Raw genomic sequence first — 15,693 nt, 5'->3', positions numbered from 1 at the left:
CACTTGCTCAAGAGGCTTGGGAGATTTTCCAGAACAGTTTTTGGAAAGGTGCAGGGGGAGAAGTAAAAGTTGCACTGCATGAGCAGAGTTCCGCTTGCACAACATTAGATGACACCTATACATGACATTGAAGCCAAAGAAAAAGCTTTCCTGCATTTGGGAAGAGATATTATAAATAAGACATCTCTTTCTTAGAGTCTGAATATGGCAAACTCAGCAAGCAGGGGGAACAGCTGCCCCATACCCAGCAGAATCTGTTTAAATGTGGATTTAGTTTGTTCACAAACAACAACAAAAGAGGAGATAGCCAAATTGGGGCGGGGGGGGGGGGAATTGGTAACAATTCCCTCTTCCAGAGTTGTGACGTGCTTCCAGATTCAGAGCACCACCTATAATAACACATCTAAGGATACCAAATATGGGTCTGGGAAAGAAGGACCAGCTCCTCCTAAAGAAATTTTAAGGCATGGGACTATATAGGGGCTTCAAGAAAGATCTCAAAGCATGGGCAGGCTTGTAAGGGAGAATACAGTATTTCAGATAACCTGGACCCAAGCCATATAGGGCTTTATAGGTCATAACCAGCACTTTGAATTGTGCCCGGAAACAGACTAGAAGCCAGTGGAGCTGTTGTAACAGGGGAGTTGTATGCTCCCTGTAACCAGCTCCAGTCAACACTCCTCAGGGGGAGTAATTGCAGTGTTGTAAAGCAACCAGATGTATTGGATTACAACTCCCAGCATCCCCTGATCAGCCATATCCAACACATCTGCAGGGTATCAGGTTGGGGAACTCTGCTTTAATGACATCTGTCTTCCAAGGAGAGTCCTGAGACCAATACATGGGGAGATGGGAAAAAATTCTGATTTAATATGGGGGCTCCTGATAATGGAAAATGTAACTCCATGGTAGATAATCACTATCGGTGTGCTCTCCAATTTTAGAATTGCAATATCCTCCCCACCCGTTTATTAGAGACTAAAATGTAATTGACCATACCAGGGATTGGCAGACTTAAGGCTTGTGGGATTTACTTTATTTTTGCTAAAGCCTGTCAGAGGAGGGCAGGGGTCTGGAAACAAAGCCCTATGAAGAGAAACTGAAACAACTGAGCATGCTTAGTCTGGAAAAGATAAGATTGAAGGGAGACATGATAGCACTCTTCAAATACTTAAAAGGTTGTCATACACAGGAGGGCCAGGATCTCTTCTCGATCATCTCGGAGTGCAGGACATGGAATAATGAGCTCAAGTTACAGGAAACCAGGTTCTGGCTGGACATCAGGAAAAACTTCCTGACTGTTAGAGCAGTACGACAATGGAACCAGTTACCTAGGAAGGTTGTGGGCTGTCTGACATTAGAAGCATTCAAGAGGCAGCTGGACAGCCATCTGTCAGGGATTCTTTAGGGTAGATTCCTGCATTGAACAGGGGGGTTGGACTTGATGGCCTTATAGGCCCCTTCCAACTCTATGGTTCTATGATCTAAGTAGGGTCTGATGCAAAAGACATACACGTAGCATTAAAGGGTTATCTGAGCCCATAAATTTATTTGAATGCCAGAACTGAATGTAGCTCAGTTTTTCCACACAAAAATCAATTCCTGGTTACACCATACATTCTTAATTTCAGTAGTAGACATAATGCGGAGAAGAGTCATTCTGCTATTATTATTATTATAATGCAGAGCCATGATTGGGAAACTTCTACAGCTAACGAGCACTCTTTGGTGAGAACCCCTTCCCACCGCCTCACTGCACATGTCCAGCGGGGTTCCCAACCCTCTCAGTTCTTGGAGACCAACTTGTTGGACTCAATGTTGAGGAGATAGGATCTCTACCAATGCCAGCGGAAGTCGACACTGAAGAGGGGATGGTGGGAGGATTGTGTGAACACACAGATGACAACTTGAAGTACAGTTACAGGTAAGTAACCTGCCTTTCTTCTTCATGGTCTCTGTATAACACACATGATGTGCAATTAACAAGCTGACTTACTGGAGGAAGATCGGTGTCGAAGGTCCCTCTTTCTCTCTCCTAAATAAATTCAATATCTCACTTTGCAACAAACACTAAACAAATTATATCTTTCTCTCTCTCTCTCACCAAAACAAATGCCGCCAGACCGAGAACCCCAATGAGTGCGGAATCAAGGACACCATGGGGAAAATAATTGGCATTCCCTCCCCCAAACACTGTGATTGGAGGAGAACAGCGCTGTGGCAATTCCTAATTGGTTAGCCACAGATGTCAATATCAATGATCAAAACTACCCCACCTCATCACCCCCGGTTACTTATTGGGAGGTTTTCAATTAGACACATCACAACCACACATTAAATTTGGTTATTCTATAAGTCTGGTACCAAAGATCTGTTTACTTAAGAGACAAGAGTTGTGGAACCACTTGGGTCATTGTTTATTGAGTAATGGCAATGGTCTTAATATATTCAAGATTAGAGATCCATTCATAATTAAACAAAATAGAACATTTAATTATTTTATTTGTGGACTAACATTCAGATAGAATCACTAGAAATGCCTTTTGGTCAGTGGTTGGAGATTTGTGCCTGACATCCTGCTTAGTTCCTGGAGAATTTCTCTTTCCTTTTCATACATCTGAAAGAGTGCAAGACAACAATGAATGAATACATTTCCTTCCAAACAATACAACAACACTTGAACTTTCAAACTTGAATTTATCAATTACTCGTACTACACAATCAGGTTGTGAAGGTTTTGTTAAATATGTTTGGGCATCTATAGACTGAAATGACAATTAGAGGATGAAGGTTTCCCAGCTCAAGCAGAGAACTTACCTGTTTCCAGTCTGCTTCTGTACTGTGCTTATATCCAAGTAAGTGGCACATGCCATGAGCAATTGTCACCTGCCCAATAGAGAAAGCATTTCAGTGCCTCACATAATTTTACAACACTGATAAAGCACAACATTAGAGACATTTAAGATTCACAATTCACAACATTCACAATAAAAATAATAATTGAAAATTGCCATGATAGACAAGCTGCTATTTACAGAATTTACAGAGTGAATTTCATCGTTGTTACATTATAACGTGGAAACATTATACAAAGTGACAACTATGTGCAGCAGCAGGCGGAGCTGAAAGTTGAGGAGCCCAGAGAGTGTTAAGGAACAAAAAACCCCTTGTGGGTTATTAAGAGCTTGAGCAAGCATAATGACTTATAAGACAAGCTTACAGTAATGAGCAACAAACTTTTTGTGGTACCATACACAGCACTAGAAGCAAATAGAAAATCTAATAGAAGCTGTGAAGGAAGAGTAAAATCAATATGCTCTCCCTGCTAGGTAGGCCAGGTAAGTCCCAACCAACCACCCAGCCACTCACCTGCAACCAGCCCAACATTGAGCTTAGGACCAGGAGTTACCCTTAAGGAAACTACACCAGCTTAAGTATTTAAAGCAGTTTATTAAAGGGAGGAAAGTTTAAAAGGGATAAAACTGAATTTAAAAGAAACAGCAAGGTATAAGTGCTGCAATAAAAGTACAATAAAACAGAGTGCAGGGTAAAATAGGGAAGCCACTCACCAGTCGCAACCAAGCAAAACAAGACATCCTAGCTGCCTATACTTATATTTTACCATGTAGAGGCCTCCAGCTCCCGCTCGCCAAGCATGCATCCTCCATGCCGTGAGGACTCCCAGGAGACAATGATTTCTGTCACTGCCTCATCTTATGCCCCCGGCCCTGGCTGGTGGGCCAATCGGGCTCTACCAATCAAAACCTAAGTTGCTCCTTCAGGTTCCCCCCTCCTAACTGGAGCCCAGTTCCCACCAGAGTAGCTGCAGTCAATCCTCCCAGTTAGCTGTGGCCTTGAGTCCCCGGCCTAGCTTCAACGGTTTCTGATATCAAAGGCCAGGTGGCGTTTGGGCGTGCATGCCACCTCCAAACTCATGACAGTCTTGTGAGGGAGGCCAAGGCCATAACTCCCATATTCTTCACAGAAGCTTTTTCTTAAGAAAGCAAATGAATTTAATGATTGCTACAGTTCAGTAAATGAACGCAAGAGAAGGTAGTAATTCTGTCAGCATATGGTGATATTAATGGGGTCTCACAGTTGTTATCAAAACCTAGTCTAACGCGCTTCAGTAATTGAAACCATACAATTAATATCTTTTCGTTTTATACATCGTGATCACCATTCAGAACCCTAGAGAATTTTCTTAGAAATAGACACAAGTTCAAGAAGTACAATGATTGAAGTGACCCATACTTACTGTCAGAACACTGTTGTAATCTTCCTTATTCTCCTCACACTGTTGATAGATATATTCTACTCCTAGAAAAATGTCTCCCAGATTGTAGTCATCTTGAGCACAAGATTGTGGCAGCTCCCCTGCTTTCAGATTCTGTGAATAGAACAGGTCCTAATCATTATTCAAAAATTACACATTGAACATCTATTCTCAAAATTCTGAAATTTTAAGCATTGATTATGAGATACAATACATAGATCGCATGCATTGAAGTAGAACATGTTAGATGTTACATGGCACTAATGAATTGAGTATCATTGTACTTTGACCAGGGACATCTGAATTTAAATCCCTGTTTATCCATGTTCTTGTTGTGTGGGCCCAGCAACCCATAAATTATCAGCCTTGCAGCACAAACCTATTGATGTCTATTCAGAAGTATGTATAACTGATTTCAATGGGGCTTACTTCCAGATAAGTATGCTTAGGGTTGCAGCACTTGATGCTCTGTCCTCCTGGTTACTCAGTGCAGCACCAGCCTAGATTGGAAGGCCAGGGTGGAGGGAGGAGTTGCCATCATCCATAAGGATTCCATCTTTCTTACAAGCAAACCTATCTGTCCTAGCACATTTTGAGGGTCTGTGCCTTGTGCTGGGCCAGAGACAAAACAGGTATGCTGCTGGTGTACCACCCACCCCGCTGGCCAGCAGTCTCCCTGCATGAGCTGGCTGGGGGTGGCCTCAGAGGTGTTGGAGAACCCTGGGTTTGGAGGACTTCAATATCCATGCCGAGGCTGTCCTGACAAGACCTGTTCAGGACTTAATGGCTACCATGACAACCATGGGGCTATCTCAGTACATCGTTGGTCTGACACATGTGGCAGGACATCCCCTAGATCTGTTTTTTACTGTTGGTCAGATGGGGGATGATCTGGGTTTTTTGGGGGGGGGGGGCTTTCAACAACCTCATTGTCATGGAGAGATCATTTCCTTGTGAAATTTGGTTTGCTGGTAGCAGATCCTCCCGGAAGGGGTGGGGGACTGATTAAGATGGTCCATCCCCGGAGACTTATGGAATCTGAGGGATTCCTGAATGCTCTGGGGGATTTCCCGGCTGATAGGGCTGTCAATTCGGTTGAGGCCTTGGTCTCACCATGGAATGGTGAGATGGGAAAGGCCATTGATACAATCACTCCTGAGAGCCCACTCCAGTGCTGTGGGGCCTGTAATTCACCTTGAGTTACAGAAGATCTACGGGCAATGAAACAAGCTGGATGACGGCTGGAGTGCAGGTGGCGCAGGGCTCGGAGCGAGTATGATCAAAGTTTGGCAAAAACTCTTCGGTGTGCCTATGGTGTGGCAGCGTGGATGCAAAAATATATTACTTTGCCTCTGTTATCTCATCCTCAAAATGTTGACCAGCAGAATTATTCCAAGTGGTTAAGAGCCTCTTGGGACCAGGCTCGGGTTTAGTATGCTAATGATGGTTCTACTTCTTGTCGTCGTAGTAAGCCAGGGCAGGGAAGGTGCTGGACCAGTGCCTGGAGACTGTACTGGGTTGAATGAGGGCTAATAAACTGAATCTGATAAGATGGAAGCTCTGTGGATTGGTGGTTCCTGAGTCCAGGAATTGGGTAATGCAACCTGTTCTGGATGGGGTTGCCCTCCCTCTGAAGGAGCAGGTGCGTAGCTTGGGAGTAATCCTAGATCCATCCTTGTCACTGTAGGCCCAGGTGCACTCTGTGGGGTCAGCTTCGGCTGATCCACCAGCTACAGGCTTTCCTGGACAGGAACAAACTAGCCACAGTAGTCTGCCTGATTTGATTACTGCAATGCAGTTTACGTGAGGCTGCCCTTGAAGATGACTTGGAAGTTGCAGCTAGTGCAAAATGCAGCAGCTAGATTGCTCACTGAAACATCCTATAAAGACCATATAACAATAGTCTTAAAAGAATTCCATTGGCTGCCTATACACTTCTGGTCAGAATTCAAGGTGCAGGCAATGACATTTAAAGCCCTAAAGCTTGGGACCATGGTATTTGAGGGAGAGCCTCTCACTATATGCCTGCCCGAGATTTGAGATCTATTGGAGGAGCCCTTGTCTGCATCCCACCAATGTGAGACATACATTATGGTGGGACATGGGAGAGGGCTTTCTCTGTTGTGGCACCCTGGTTGTGGAATGCCCTCCTTTTGGAAGTTAAAATGTGGCTTTTTATCAAGGCCTTTGAGAGCTAAATTCTCCAAGGTTACACATAGTTTTAATTGTTTTTGTGAAGGAAGGCTGAGGCCCACTCAGTGCCCCTGCAAGGTAGGCCCCGGACCAAACATCCTAATTCCCAGGCAGCCACTTCCCTGCCCCTGTCCTTAGCCAGGAAGAGCCAGCCCTTTGAGAAATAAAACCACAAACACACGCTTTAAGGATCAATGCAGGTTTATTTACACAAACTAAAATCTAACTCGTAAGGCTCTGGTTAGGCAGTGAAAGCTGAGGGGAAAGGAAAGAAGGGGAGGAAGGAGGTAAAGTGTTAAAGAAAGGTTAGCAGCAAGCAATCACACCATAAAACCATTAACCCCATTCTAACACCTGCCACATCCGCGGCCAGTTTCCCCTAAAGTATCCAGACACTTAAAACCCCGAGCAGCATCCCCCAGCTCAGAACAGATCTTCCACCTTATATATTGCGATATGGTGGTTATATACAACCTTATTTAGTTATTGCCAGACTGGGCTTCTGGCCAATAACCTTATAGCAGAGTATTTGCAACGGTTTCCAGCAAAGTCAGCACAGACACAGATTACGACTGAGACTTTCAATAGGTTTAAACAAACCTTTACTGGCATATAAAAATATAATGGCAATCACAAATACAAATACTTACATACGGTCAGTCAATACAGCACTGATACATCTGATGGAGTGATCATTTCTGAATGATCATTTCTGAATACATGTACATGGGAATACATTCCTTTTATAGGCTAACTGTACAGTGATGCAACTGCTTGCAATCCCTTAATTGAAACAATCAAGTTACCAATTATTCAACCATGACATCAATGTCCAGGTGCAATGTTGACCTTTAAGTTTTCTGCTGAGTCTTCTGATTCCTCCAGCTCCTCAGCAATTAGTAAATCCATGGAAACATAACCAGAATCCTAATCCAGGATTTCAACATTATACACGTGTAGCCCACAGGAAGATGAAAAGTGTTGGCTACCTGCTTCTTTATCCTGCTTCTTTATCCCTGCTTCTTTATCCCCTTGTCGGTCGAGAGGCCCCGTGACCTGCCTCCACCAATCCTATGCCCGACCCGGGCCCCTGGCACCCCTCCCTTAGGAATGAGGCCCCCTCCACAAACACGTCCTTTCCCACAGCTGGAACATTATCTTTAATTGTCCCTATTGCGTTCTTTGCCTTCCTTAACTGCATGGCTCTAGCCAACATTCTAGAATTTTTATTATTATTCTAAAAAAAATCCCTTTTTAAGTAAACCAAATTTCTCTGAACTTCTTCTATATTTCTATTTTCTAATTCCTTTCTCTTCGCTTGTAATACTATCCAAATTTGTTTTTCCCTTTTCCAAATACTCCTCCAATTTTTTAATTTCCTCCTAATTTTTCCCTCTTGTTGTCTTCTAAGTTTACCTGTTTCTCAGATAATTATACCTCTAACCACTGCTTTCATTGTATCTCATAACATTGCTTGCAAGCATTCCCCATTATCATTTCCCATGTCTCCCATAATTCCTTGTCTACCTTTTCCACTATCTTATCATATTTTAATTTTTTGGTGTCCATCCTCCATCTTTTAGCTTCTTTATACTCTTTTCTAATTCTAAACTCCATATTTACTAATGCATGGTCCGTTACCTTAATAACTCCCATCTCTGTGTTGCTAATTCTGGAGACTAGGCCTTTTGAAACAAAAATATAATCTATCCTGGAGAAACTCTTATGAACCGGTGAATAGAAGGTATATTTTTCTCTCTCCTCTCTTTATCAGTCTCCAAACATCCTTCAGTTCCTTTTTGTCCATCCATTTTTTTAAAAGCCATATTATTCCTTCTTTCCCCAATAGTAGGGTTCAATTTATTTATTTATTTATTACATTTATATATTGCCCCACAGCTGAAGCTCTCTGGGCAGTTCACAAAAGTTAAAACAGTAAACATTAAAAAGTATACAAAATTTTAAACCATCAGAAACATAAAAACAACAGAATAAAAACAAGAGTATCGATTTAAAAACAACAATTGTGGGGTCCATTAAAAACAAACTTAACGTTGTTAAATGCTGTTAAAAATGCCTGGGAGAAGAGAAAAGTCTTGATCTGGCGCCGAAAAGATAACAATGTTGGCGCCAGGCGAGCCTCATCGGGGAGATCATTCCACAGTCGGGGGGCCACCACTGAAAAGGCCCTCTCCCTTGTTGCCATCCTCCGAGCTTCCCTTGGAGTAGGCACTCGGAGGATGACCTTAGATGTTGAGCGCAGTGTATGAGTAGGTTCATGTCGGGAGAGGCGTTCCGTCAGGTATTGCGGTCCCAAGTCATGTAGGGCTTTATAGGTTAAAACCAGCACCTTGAATTGGGATCAGAAACATATAGGCAGCCAATGTAAGCAGGCCAGAATCGGTGTTATATGCTCAAACCTCCTCGTTCCAGCTATCAATCTGGCTGCCGCATTCTGCACAAGCTGCAGCTTCCAAACCGTCTTCAAAGGCTGCCCCTTGTAGAGGACATTGCAGTAATCTAATTTGGAGGTTACCAGAGTATGGACAACTGAAGCTAGGTTATCCCTGTCCATATAGGGGCGTAGCTGGGCCACCAACTGGAGTTGGTAAAAAGCACTCTGTGCCACCGAGGCCATCTGAGCCTCGAGTGACAGAGATGGTTCTAGGAGAACCCCCAAGCTACAAACCTGCTCCTTCAGGGGGAGTGCAACCCCATCCAGAACCGGTTGAACACCCCCCATCAGGTCAGAAGAACCACCCACCAGCAGCATCTCAGTCTTGTCTGGATTGAGTTTCAGTTTATTAGCCCTCATCCAGTCCATTGTCGCGGTCAGACACCGGTTCAGCACATCCACAGCCTCACCTGATAAAGATGAAAAGGAGAAGTAGAGCTTCGTGTCATCAGCGTACTGATGGCAACGCATTCCAAAACTCTGGATGACCGAACCCAACGGTTTCATGTACATGTTAAACAGCATGGGGGACAAGACTGACCCCTGCGGAACCCCGTACTGGAGAGACCACGGGGCCGAGCAATGTCCCCCAAGCACCACTTTCTGGAGCCGACCTGCCAAGTAGGAGTGGAACCACTGCAATGCAGTACCTCCCACTCCCAACTCAGCCAGTCGTTCCAGAAGAATACCATGGTCGATGGTATCGAAAGCCGCTGAGAGATCAAGCAGAATCAACAGAGTCACACTCCCTCTTCTGTCTTTCTCCTGACATAGGTCATCATACAGGGTGACCAAGGCTGTTTCTGTGCCAAATCCAGGCCTGAAACCCGACTGAAATGGATCAAGATAATCAGTCTCATCCAAGAGTGTCTGGAGCTGGCCCTGCCTTTTATCCAAAACCATATTAAAATCTCCAACTATTACTAACCAGTGTGTCATAATCCCCTGCCATTTGCCCCTGCATCATAATAAATCTTTTACATCCCTTTTAATCTGTAGTACATTGAATCCATATTTTTTTATAATATAATAGCCACTCCCCCTTTTTTGATGTACAAAATGCTCTTACCATTCTTAATATCAAGTCTCTTGAACTCGTGTTTTGGAAGGTCACCAAAATGTCTCTATCTAGGGTGTTTTTTAAAGCCACAATAGAGTTAATTCAACATGCACTATTAATTAAAATATTATCTGAGTCTGAACCCAATATAGTTGCAAACAGGTCTTCGAGATAGGCAATTAAATTGTCTCCTTCAACTTTCTCTGTGAAATCTCAAATTTTTAAATTAGTTATTTTATTTTTGTTAGCTATGTTAGCTAGGTGCTACCTTTTGCACGCTTAGAAGGCAGATATAAAAAGATCCCTCTTCAAGAGCTTTTATGCCCATATGACACGAGAAGTGAGGAAACCGAAGTCCACGTACTATTTTATAGCCTTTTTTACTGTGACCTTCGCAAAGATAGTTTCACCTCAATTCTTTTTTAAAAAACAGGCAGATCTGAAACATTTTACTTAGAATATTTATTATCTAAGAATATTTATGAAACAAGGATAGTAGGCCTTTGTAAGATTAGCAGTTTCCTGTGGGTATTAACTCTTGTTCCTCTGTTTTTAATGGATTGTTTTGATAATTGCTGTAATTGTAGCTAAATGCTTGGTTATAGTAGTAGTTAAGAAGTAGAACCAACACAAGGAATGACTTCCTAAATTTATCATTTTATTCTCATAGAGATTAAAGTCCATTGGATAAAACAGACACTTTTGTCTTCATAATTTGTGCAAAGCTTTTAGAAATGAACATGGATAATACATGACCAGGCTATTTGATTTTAAAGTGCCACAGTCCTCCCTAGAATCGTCAAGACTATTTCCATGGAAGACGGTTGTGGCTCTCAAGTCTTAACAACTGTGATCTGTCCATCAAAGGTCCCAATTGTCCCAACAAACCAACATTAATAACTGAACTGTCATATATATTAGCACTCTATACTGCTTCTAAGATGACCATTATAAGACAGTATTGAGCTGGAGAAGAGTAAATAAGCAAAACATTTACCTCATGGAAAGGAAACGATAACACATCAGTGGAGATATTTTGTCGTCTATAAGTTCTATTGAGGTGCTCTATGTGCCTATTGTTAACACAGATAACACCGAGATCAAACTTCTGCACACCCAAAATGCAACGGAGCTGTTCTATCTTCTTGCGAATTGGCACTCTCCTGATAGGGATGGCTCTCTGCAGATTACGTATGATCAGGCTCATCTCTGTAAAATGTGAAAACAATGCAGGTTCTGAAAAATAGTCCTTTTTCCAAAATGACCATCATTAGTCACCAGTGAGAATTACCAAAAGCTGGAACACAGCAGAGTTTAAGATCATTGCAGTATTTAAAATAACGTTGCTTTGAATAGCAGCAAGGGTCTTTAACATTCTTCATCATTACCATCTAGTGTTTCCGTGTTTCCTTGTTCCCTAGGACTCAGTCTCTGTGATAGAAGGGGCAAAGCCTGGGAATTATAGAGCGGTGCCAGCCAGATCAGAGGATGGAGGATGCTACCTAGAAAGCCCAAGAAAACCAGGCTATGCCCAGGGGGCTATAGGGCTGGAGCCTGACCTCTGTCAAAATAAATTTATTAGTCTTTAAGGTACCACAATACATTTAATTGTTTTCAGTGCAATGATGGTTGCATTGCCCAAAGGCCACAATGTTTTTGCTTTGGGCAGCAAAAACAAAAGCTCATCAAGCTACGCAGAAAATAGCCTCCCTTTGATTTTCTCTTCTTCTGAGATCTGTTCTTTCCTCTGGACACCAAAACCCTCTTTTTGATCACCATGTTTTAAGTGCCCCTATTTAGCAGGGATAGTCTGTATTTTTGTTTACTTATTCCAGGCAAATCATTCCATTCATTTAGTTCAGGAGTAAGTCACCTGGTGCTCACCAGATATTTTGGATTACAACTCCCGTCAGCCTGAGCCAATATAGACAATGTTGATGGGAGATGTAGTCAAAAACATCTAGAGGGCACCCGATTGCCTTCCCAAGATTTGATTTATATTTGGTTTTGGGGATGACAGATTGCAATATGAAATTGCTTAACGATTCATTAAGAGATTTAATACTATTTTCTGTGTTTTGAACAAGGACAAAGTTTTTTTTTTAAAAAAAATCACACTACTTGCATTAATCAACTCACCAATGCATTGATTTCCAGAGGGGTAGTTGTGATAATAAAACAAATTCCAGTTTTGTTGTGCAGCCCTTGGTGGCTTTGGGGTGGGTGCGTGGGTGTGCGGAATGGCGTATCAACAACGTTACCTGTTACTGCGCAGTACTTAGGCCGGCCATGACGCGCTTGCCCACGTCGGGTTGTCTGTCGCTCACTCACTTCATGCCAAATCGGGATAGGACACTTTTCTAGCACAGCGTGCGCATTAATAAGGCGGCCTTGAAAGGCTAATTCGTATGACTGCTGCCTTGGGTGGTGCACAGGCTAATAGGGCCGCCTCCCGGAACAGCATCCGCGAGAGTTGGGGGTGGGGGACACCTATTCGCGCGTACCGGAAACGTCGTTTCCTGGTAACTAAGAGGGCAAAAGCCGACGCCCTCAGCACTTCCGATACGAGAAGGAACGTCTTTGCACACGCCGCAGTAAGGGGCGGAGCTCCCAGTCTGATCCCAGAGAAGCGGAGAGGCGGGAGCGCGAGGCAGGGGGGTGGAGCCTGTAGAGGACGACGGGTGGGCGGAGGTGCGTCGTTTTACATACGCAATCGAGAAAGAAGCCAAGGGAGGGGCCCCGCCTCTTTTTAACGCGAGTATTATTTCGTGTGCGTGAATGTACTTGTTGAGTATCTAAACTGTATTTTTTTGAACGGCCTGATGATGCCAATGCCGCCCTTTGCTGGGAGGGAGGGAGGGAGGCGGGAGCCGCTCAGAGTGGATTCGCGACGCCCTGTGATGACGTCCGCTGTTCCACAGGGCCCCAACTCAAGCCTGCCCCCCCCCCCCGGTTCTCGGCCCTGCAAGAAAGAGCGCCGTCGCCGCCGGCCTCGGAGCTGCGTTAGAAGCCCCGGGCCCTTCCCCCGCATCTTCCCGGGCGAGACCTGCGTCCTTCCTTCCTTCCCCCGCTGCTGGCGCTGCCGACATTTCCCTCTGCTCGGTATTTACCTCAAGAGAGAGATTCCGGCATTTAAGGGAAGCCTGAGGGTGAGGGAACTGCACTCTGCACTTTCTCAGAGGCGGAATCTTTTCGCCGCCTCCTGGGTGATGTTTTCGGGTTGGGCCCAGGCCACGAAAGCCGGCTCTGGTGTGGATTCTGCGGGGTCAGAACCGAGCCCCGGGTCAGGGCCACAGGCGGGGCAGGAGCCTCTGGGCCAAGCGGGCTTAAGGGCGCACAGCCCTGGCGGGGGGGGGGGGAGCTGCGGGGAGCTGGAGGCCTTTTCCCTGTCTAAACATGCGTAGGGTTGTGTCCTAAGCGGGAGTTTACGTGACGAGGGCCGGAAATGCGGCTGGCTTTGAATCATAGAATCATAGAATAGCAGAGTTGGAAGGGTCCTGTAAGGCCATCGAGTCCAACCCCCTGCTCAATGCAGGAATCCACCCTAAAGCATCCCTGACAGGTGGTTGTCCAGCTGCCTCTTGAAGGCCTCTAGTGTGGGAGAGCCCACAACCTCCCTAGGTCACTGGTTCCATTGTCGTACTGCTCTAACAGTCAGGAAGTTTTTCCTGATGTCCAGCTGGAATCTGGCTTCCTTTAACTTAAGCCCGTTATCCCGTGTCCTCCACTCTGGGAGGATCGAGAAGAGATCCTGGCCCTCCTCTGTGTGACAACCTTTGAAGTATTTGAAGAGTGCTATCATGTCTCCCCTCCATCTTCTCTTTGCTCACAACTCGAGTTGCCTACATGTTTTCCTTAACCCTGACCCGAAAAAAAACACGCGAGAGGCGCCTGCAAGGCCCACTCTTATTGGGATTGTCAGTGTGTGTGTTTGTGTGCGTCACTTAAGGAAACAGCGAGGCAGCCGCACCGCATGACTGAATGTGCCCCATAGCCAAAGGACTCACTGCACCTATGAGACTACGGTGCTGCAGGGAAAGGTTCAGTATTGTGTATGCAAGGGATTTTCTTTGTATGGAAGAGGATTCAGTCTTGTGAACTTTCGTTTGTAATCTGAATCAGCCCAGATTCATATTTACCATCAGCGTATGAACCAGGCCTTTGAAAAGGAGTAAATGGAAACCCAACTTGTCTTCCTTTGTTTTAAAACAGGTTATCTCAAAGGGAATAGGAGGGAAGATGGCAGGATTAAAATTTAGTAAATTATATTATGAGTTGGAGGTGAGAATAATCCAGGCCTATTGAGCATATGTTTGGAGGGTAAATACAGTTTACACTCCTCTCAAGCATCATAGTTTTGTCTAATAGTTCCTTTTGTTGGAATTATTGACTATTGGTATTCTCCACTCTTTTAGATTTCTTTGTTTGGGTCAGTAACCAAAATGACCACAACCAGTCTTATCCACAATGATTTAGGGCAAGGTACTTGCATTTAAAATTTTTTAGTCTGATCAGATTGGTTTTGATGATGAAAGAAGTGTGTTATCCACCAATATCGTATTGCTGTTATCCAGATCTATTTTTTAAGTGTCACCACACCTAAAACATATTGTAGAATTGGGAAAAATGCAGAAAAGGCCAACTAAAATGATCAAAGGGCTGGAGCATCCCCCCTTATGAGAGAAAGTTAAAACATCTGGGATTGTTGAGCTTGGAAAAAAGGAGCCTAAGGGGAGACCTGATAGAGCTGTACGAAATTATGCATGGTGTGAAGAAAATGGAAGCATTTTTCTCCGTCTCTCAAAATACTAGGACCCAAAGGGGTCATCCCATGAAGCTGATTGGTGGGAGATTCAGGACATATAAAAGGAAGTACTTCACACGGCGCATAGTTAAATTATGTATTTCAGTGGTTCCCAATTGAGGGTCTGCAGACCCCAGGGGGTCTGCGGCACCGTTCACATATTCACCGTTCATTTCTGGAGTCCACTGATGATGAATTCCTACCAGAAGTAAAATATATCATCACTGAACACCTGCGTGATTTAGCGACTAGCTTCAGAGATTACTTCCCTGCACCTAATCCTTAAAACTCATGGATAAGGAATCCTTTTGAATGTGGTGATGTACAACTAACAACTCTATCTGCAGAAGATCCAGATGCACTTGATGATGTGACTTGTGATGGTTCATTGAAATCATTTTTCAAAGAATATAGACTGGACCAATTCTGGGTGAAGGTTTTTCCTGATTATAAGAAGTTGGGTGAAAAAGCTTTGAAACATCTAGTTCCCTTTTGTTCCACATTTCCACATAATGTATGTTCTTTGTGAACATACATTTTCGCCATTTTGTTATATGAAGAACAAGCATAGAAATCAGCTCGATGTTGATCTAGATTTGAGATTAAAAGTAGGAAATATTGAACCGGATGTGGAAGGGATTATTAGGGACAAAAAGAGGCATGATTTCTCCCATCACATTTAGGTTTAGTAGCTGCTAGACATGTCATAATTTGTTCAATTGTAAACCAGAAGTTAGTAAAATTAAATTAGTCTTTATATTCCTAACGAAATCATTGTCATTTTGCGTGGTAATATCACAAATGTTATGGTCCGTGTTTTAGTATACCTAAAATCCTTTGCTTATTAGGGGCTACCCCTTATTTTCTCCAAAAAATTGCTTCGCACAGGTAACTACCATAGATAT

The 15,693-nt window shown here is 43.8% G+C and overlaps 2 protein-coding genes across 5 annotated transcripts in view; one reads left to right on the top strand and one right to left on the bottom strand.

Moving 5' to 3' along the window:
- Positions 1 to 2,393: 2,393 nt before the first annotated feature.
- On the bottom strand, positions 2,394 to 12,451 carry YBEY (ybeY metalloendoribonuclease). Of its 3 annotated transcripts, none has more exons than XM_063116085.1 (5): positions 12,246 to 12,443; positions 10,982 to 11,193; positions 4,259 to 4,390; positions 2,818 to 2,886; positions 2,394 to 2,617 (listed from the first exon to the last, which is right to left on the bottom strand). In XM_063116085.1, the coding sequence occupies exons 2-5, from the start codon at positions 11,189 to 11,191 to the stop codon at positions 2,531 to 2,533; spliced, it is 498 nt and encodes a 165-aa protein (XP_062972155.1). In that variant the 5' UTR covers positions 11,192 to 11,193; positions 12,246 to 12,443; the 3' UTR covers positions 2,394 to 2,530. The 3 variants fall into 3 exon arrangements, with proteins under 3 accessions (XP_062972155.1, XP_062972156.1, XP_062972157.1); XM_063116086.1 differs by lacking the exon at positions 12,246 to 12,443 and adding an exon at positions 12,124 to 12,193; XM_063116087.1 differs by lacking the exons at positions 2,394 to 2,617; positions 2,818 to 2,886 and having other exon boundaries at positions 4,208 to 4,390; positions 12,246 to 12,451.
- A 228-nt stretch (positions 12,452 to 12,679) lies between these two features.
- The window catches only part of MCM3AP (minichromosome maintenance complex component 3 associated protein), a 99,069-nt gene continuing 96,055 nt past the window's right edge, over positions 12,680 to 15,693 (top strand). Inside the window, exon 1 of one of the 2 annotated variants that reach the window (XM_063116079.1) lies at positions 12,680 to 12,754. The gene's annotated coding sequence lies outside the window, so the exon portion shown is untranslated. Of the gene's footprint in view, positions 12,755 to 13,115; positions 13,134 to 15,693 lie in introns of those variants that run through there. The other variant, XM_063116080.1, reaches the window with a different exon arrangement.

Source organism: Elgaria multicarinata, chromosome 2 (genome assembly GCF_023053635.1).
Source record: "Elgaria multicarinata webbii isolate HBS135686 ecotype San Diego chromosome 2, rElgMul1.1.pri, whole genome shotgun sequence".
NCBI classification, from domain to species: Eukaryota; Metazoa; Chordata; class Lepidosauria; order Squamata; family Anguidae; genus Elgaria; species Elgaria multicarinata.
This window is presented reverse-complemented; position numbering and strand designations above follow the sequence as displayed.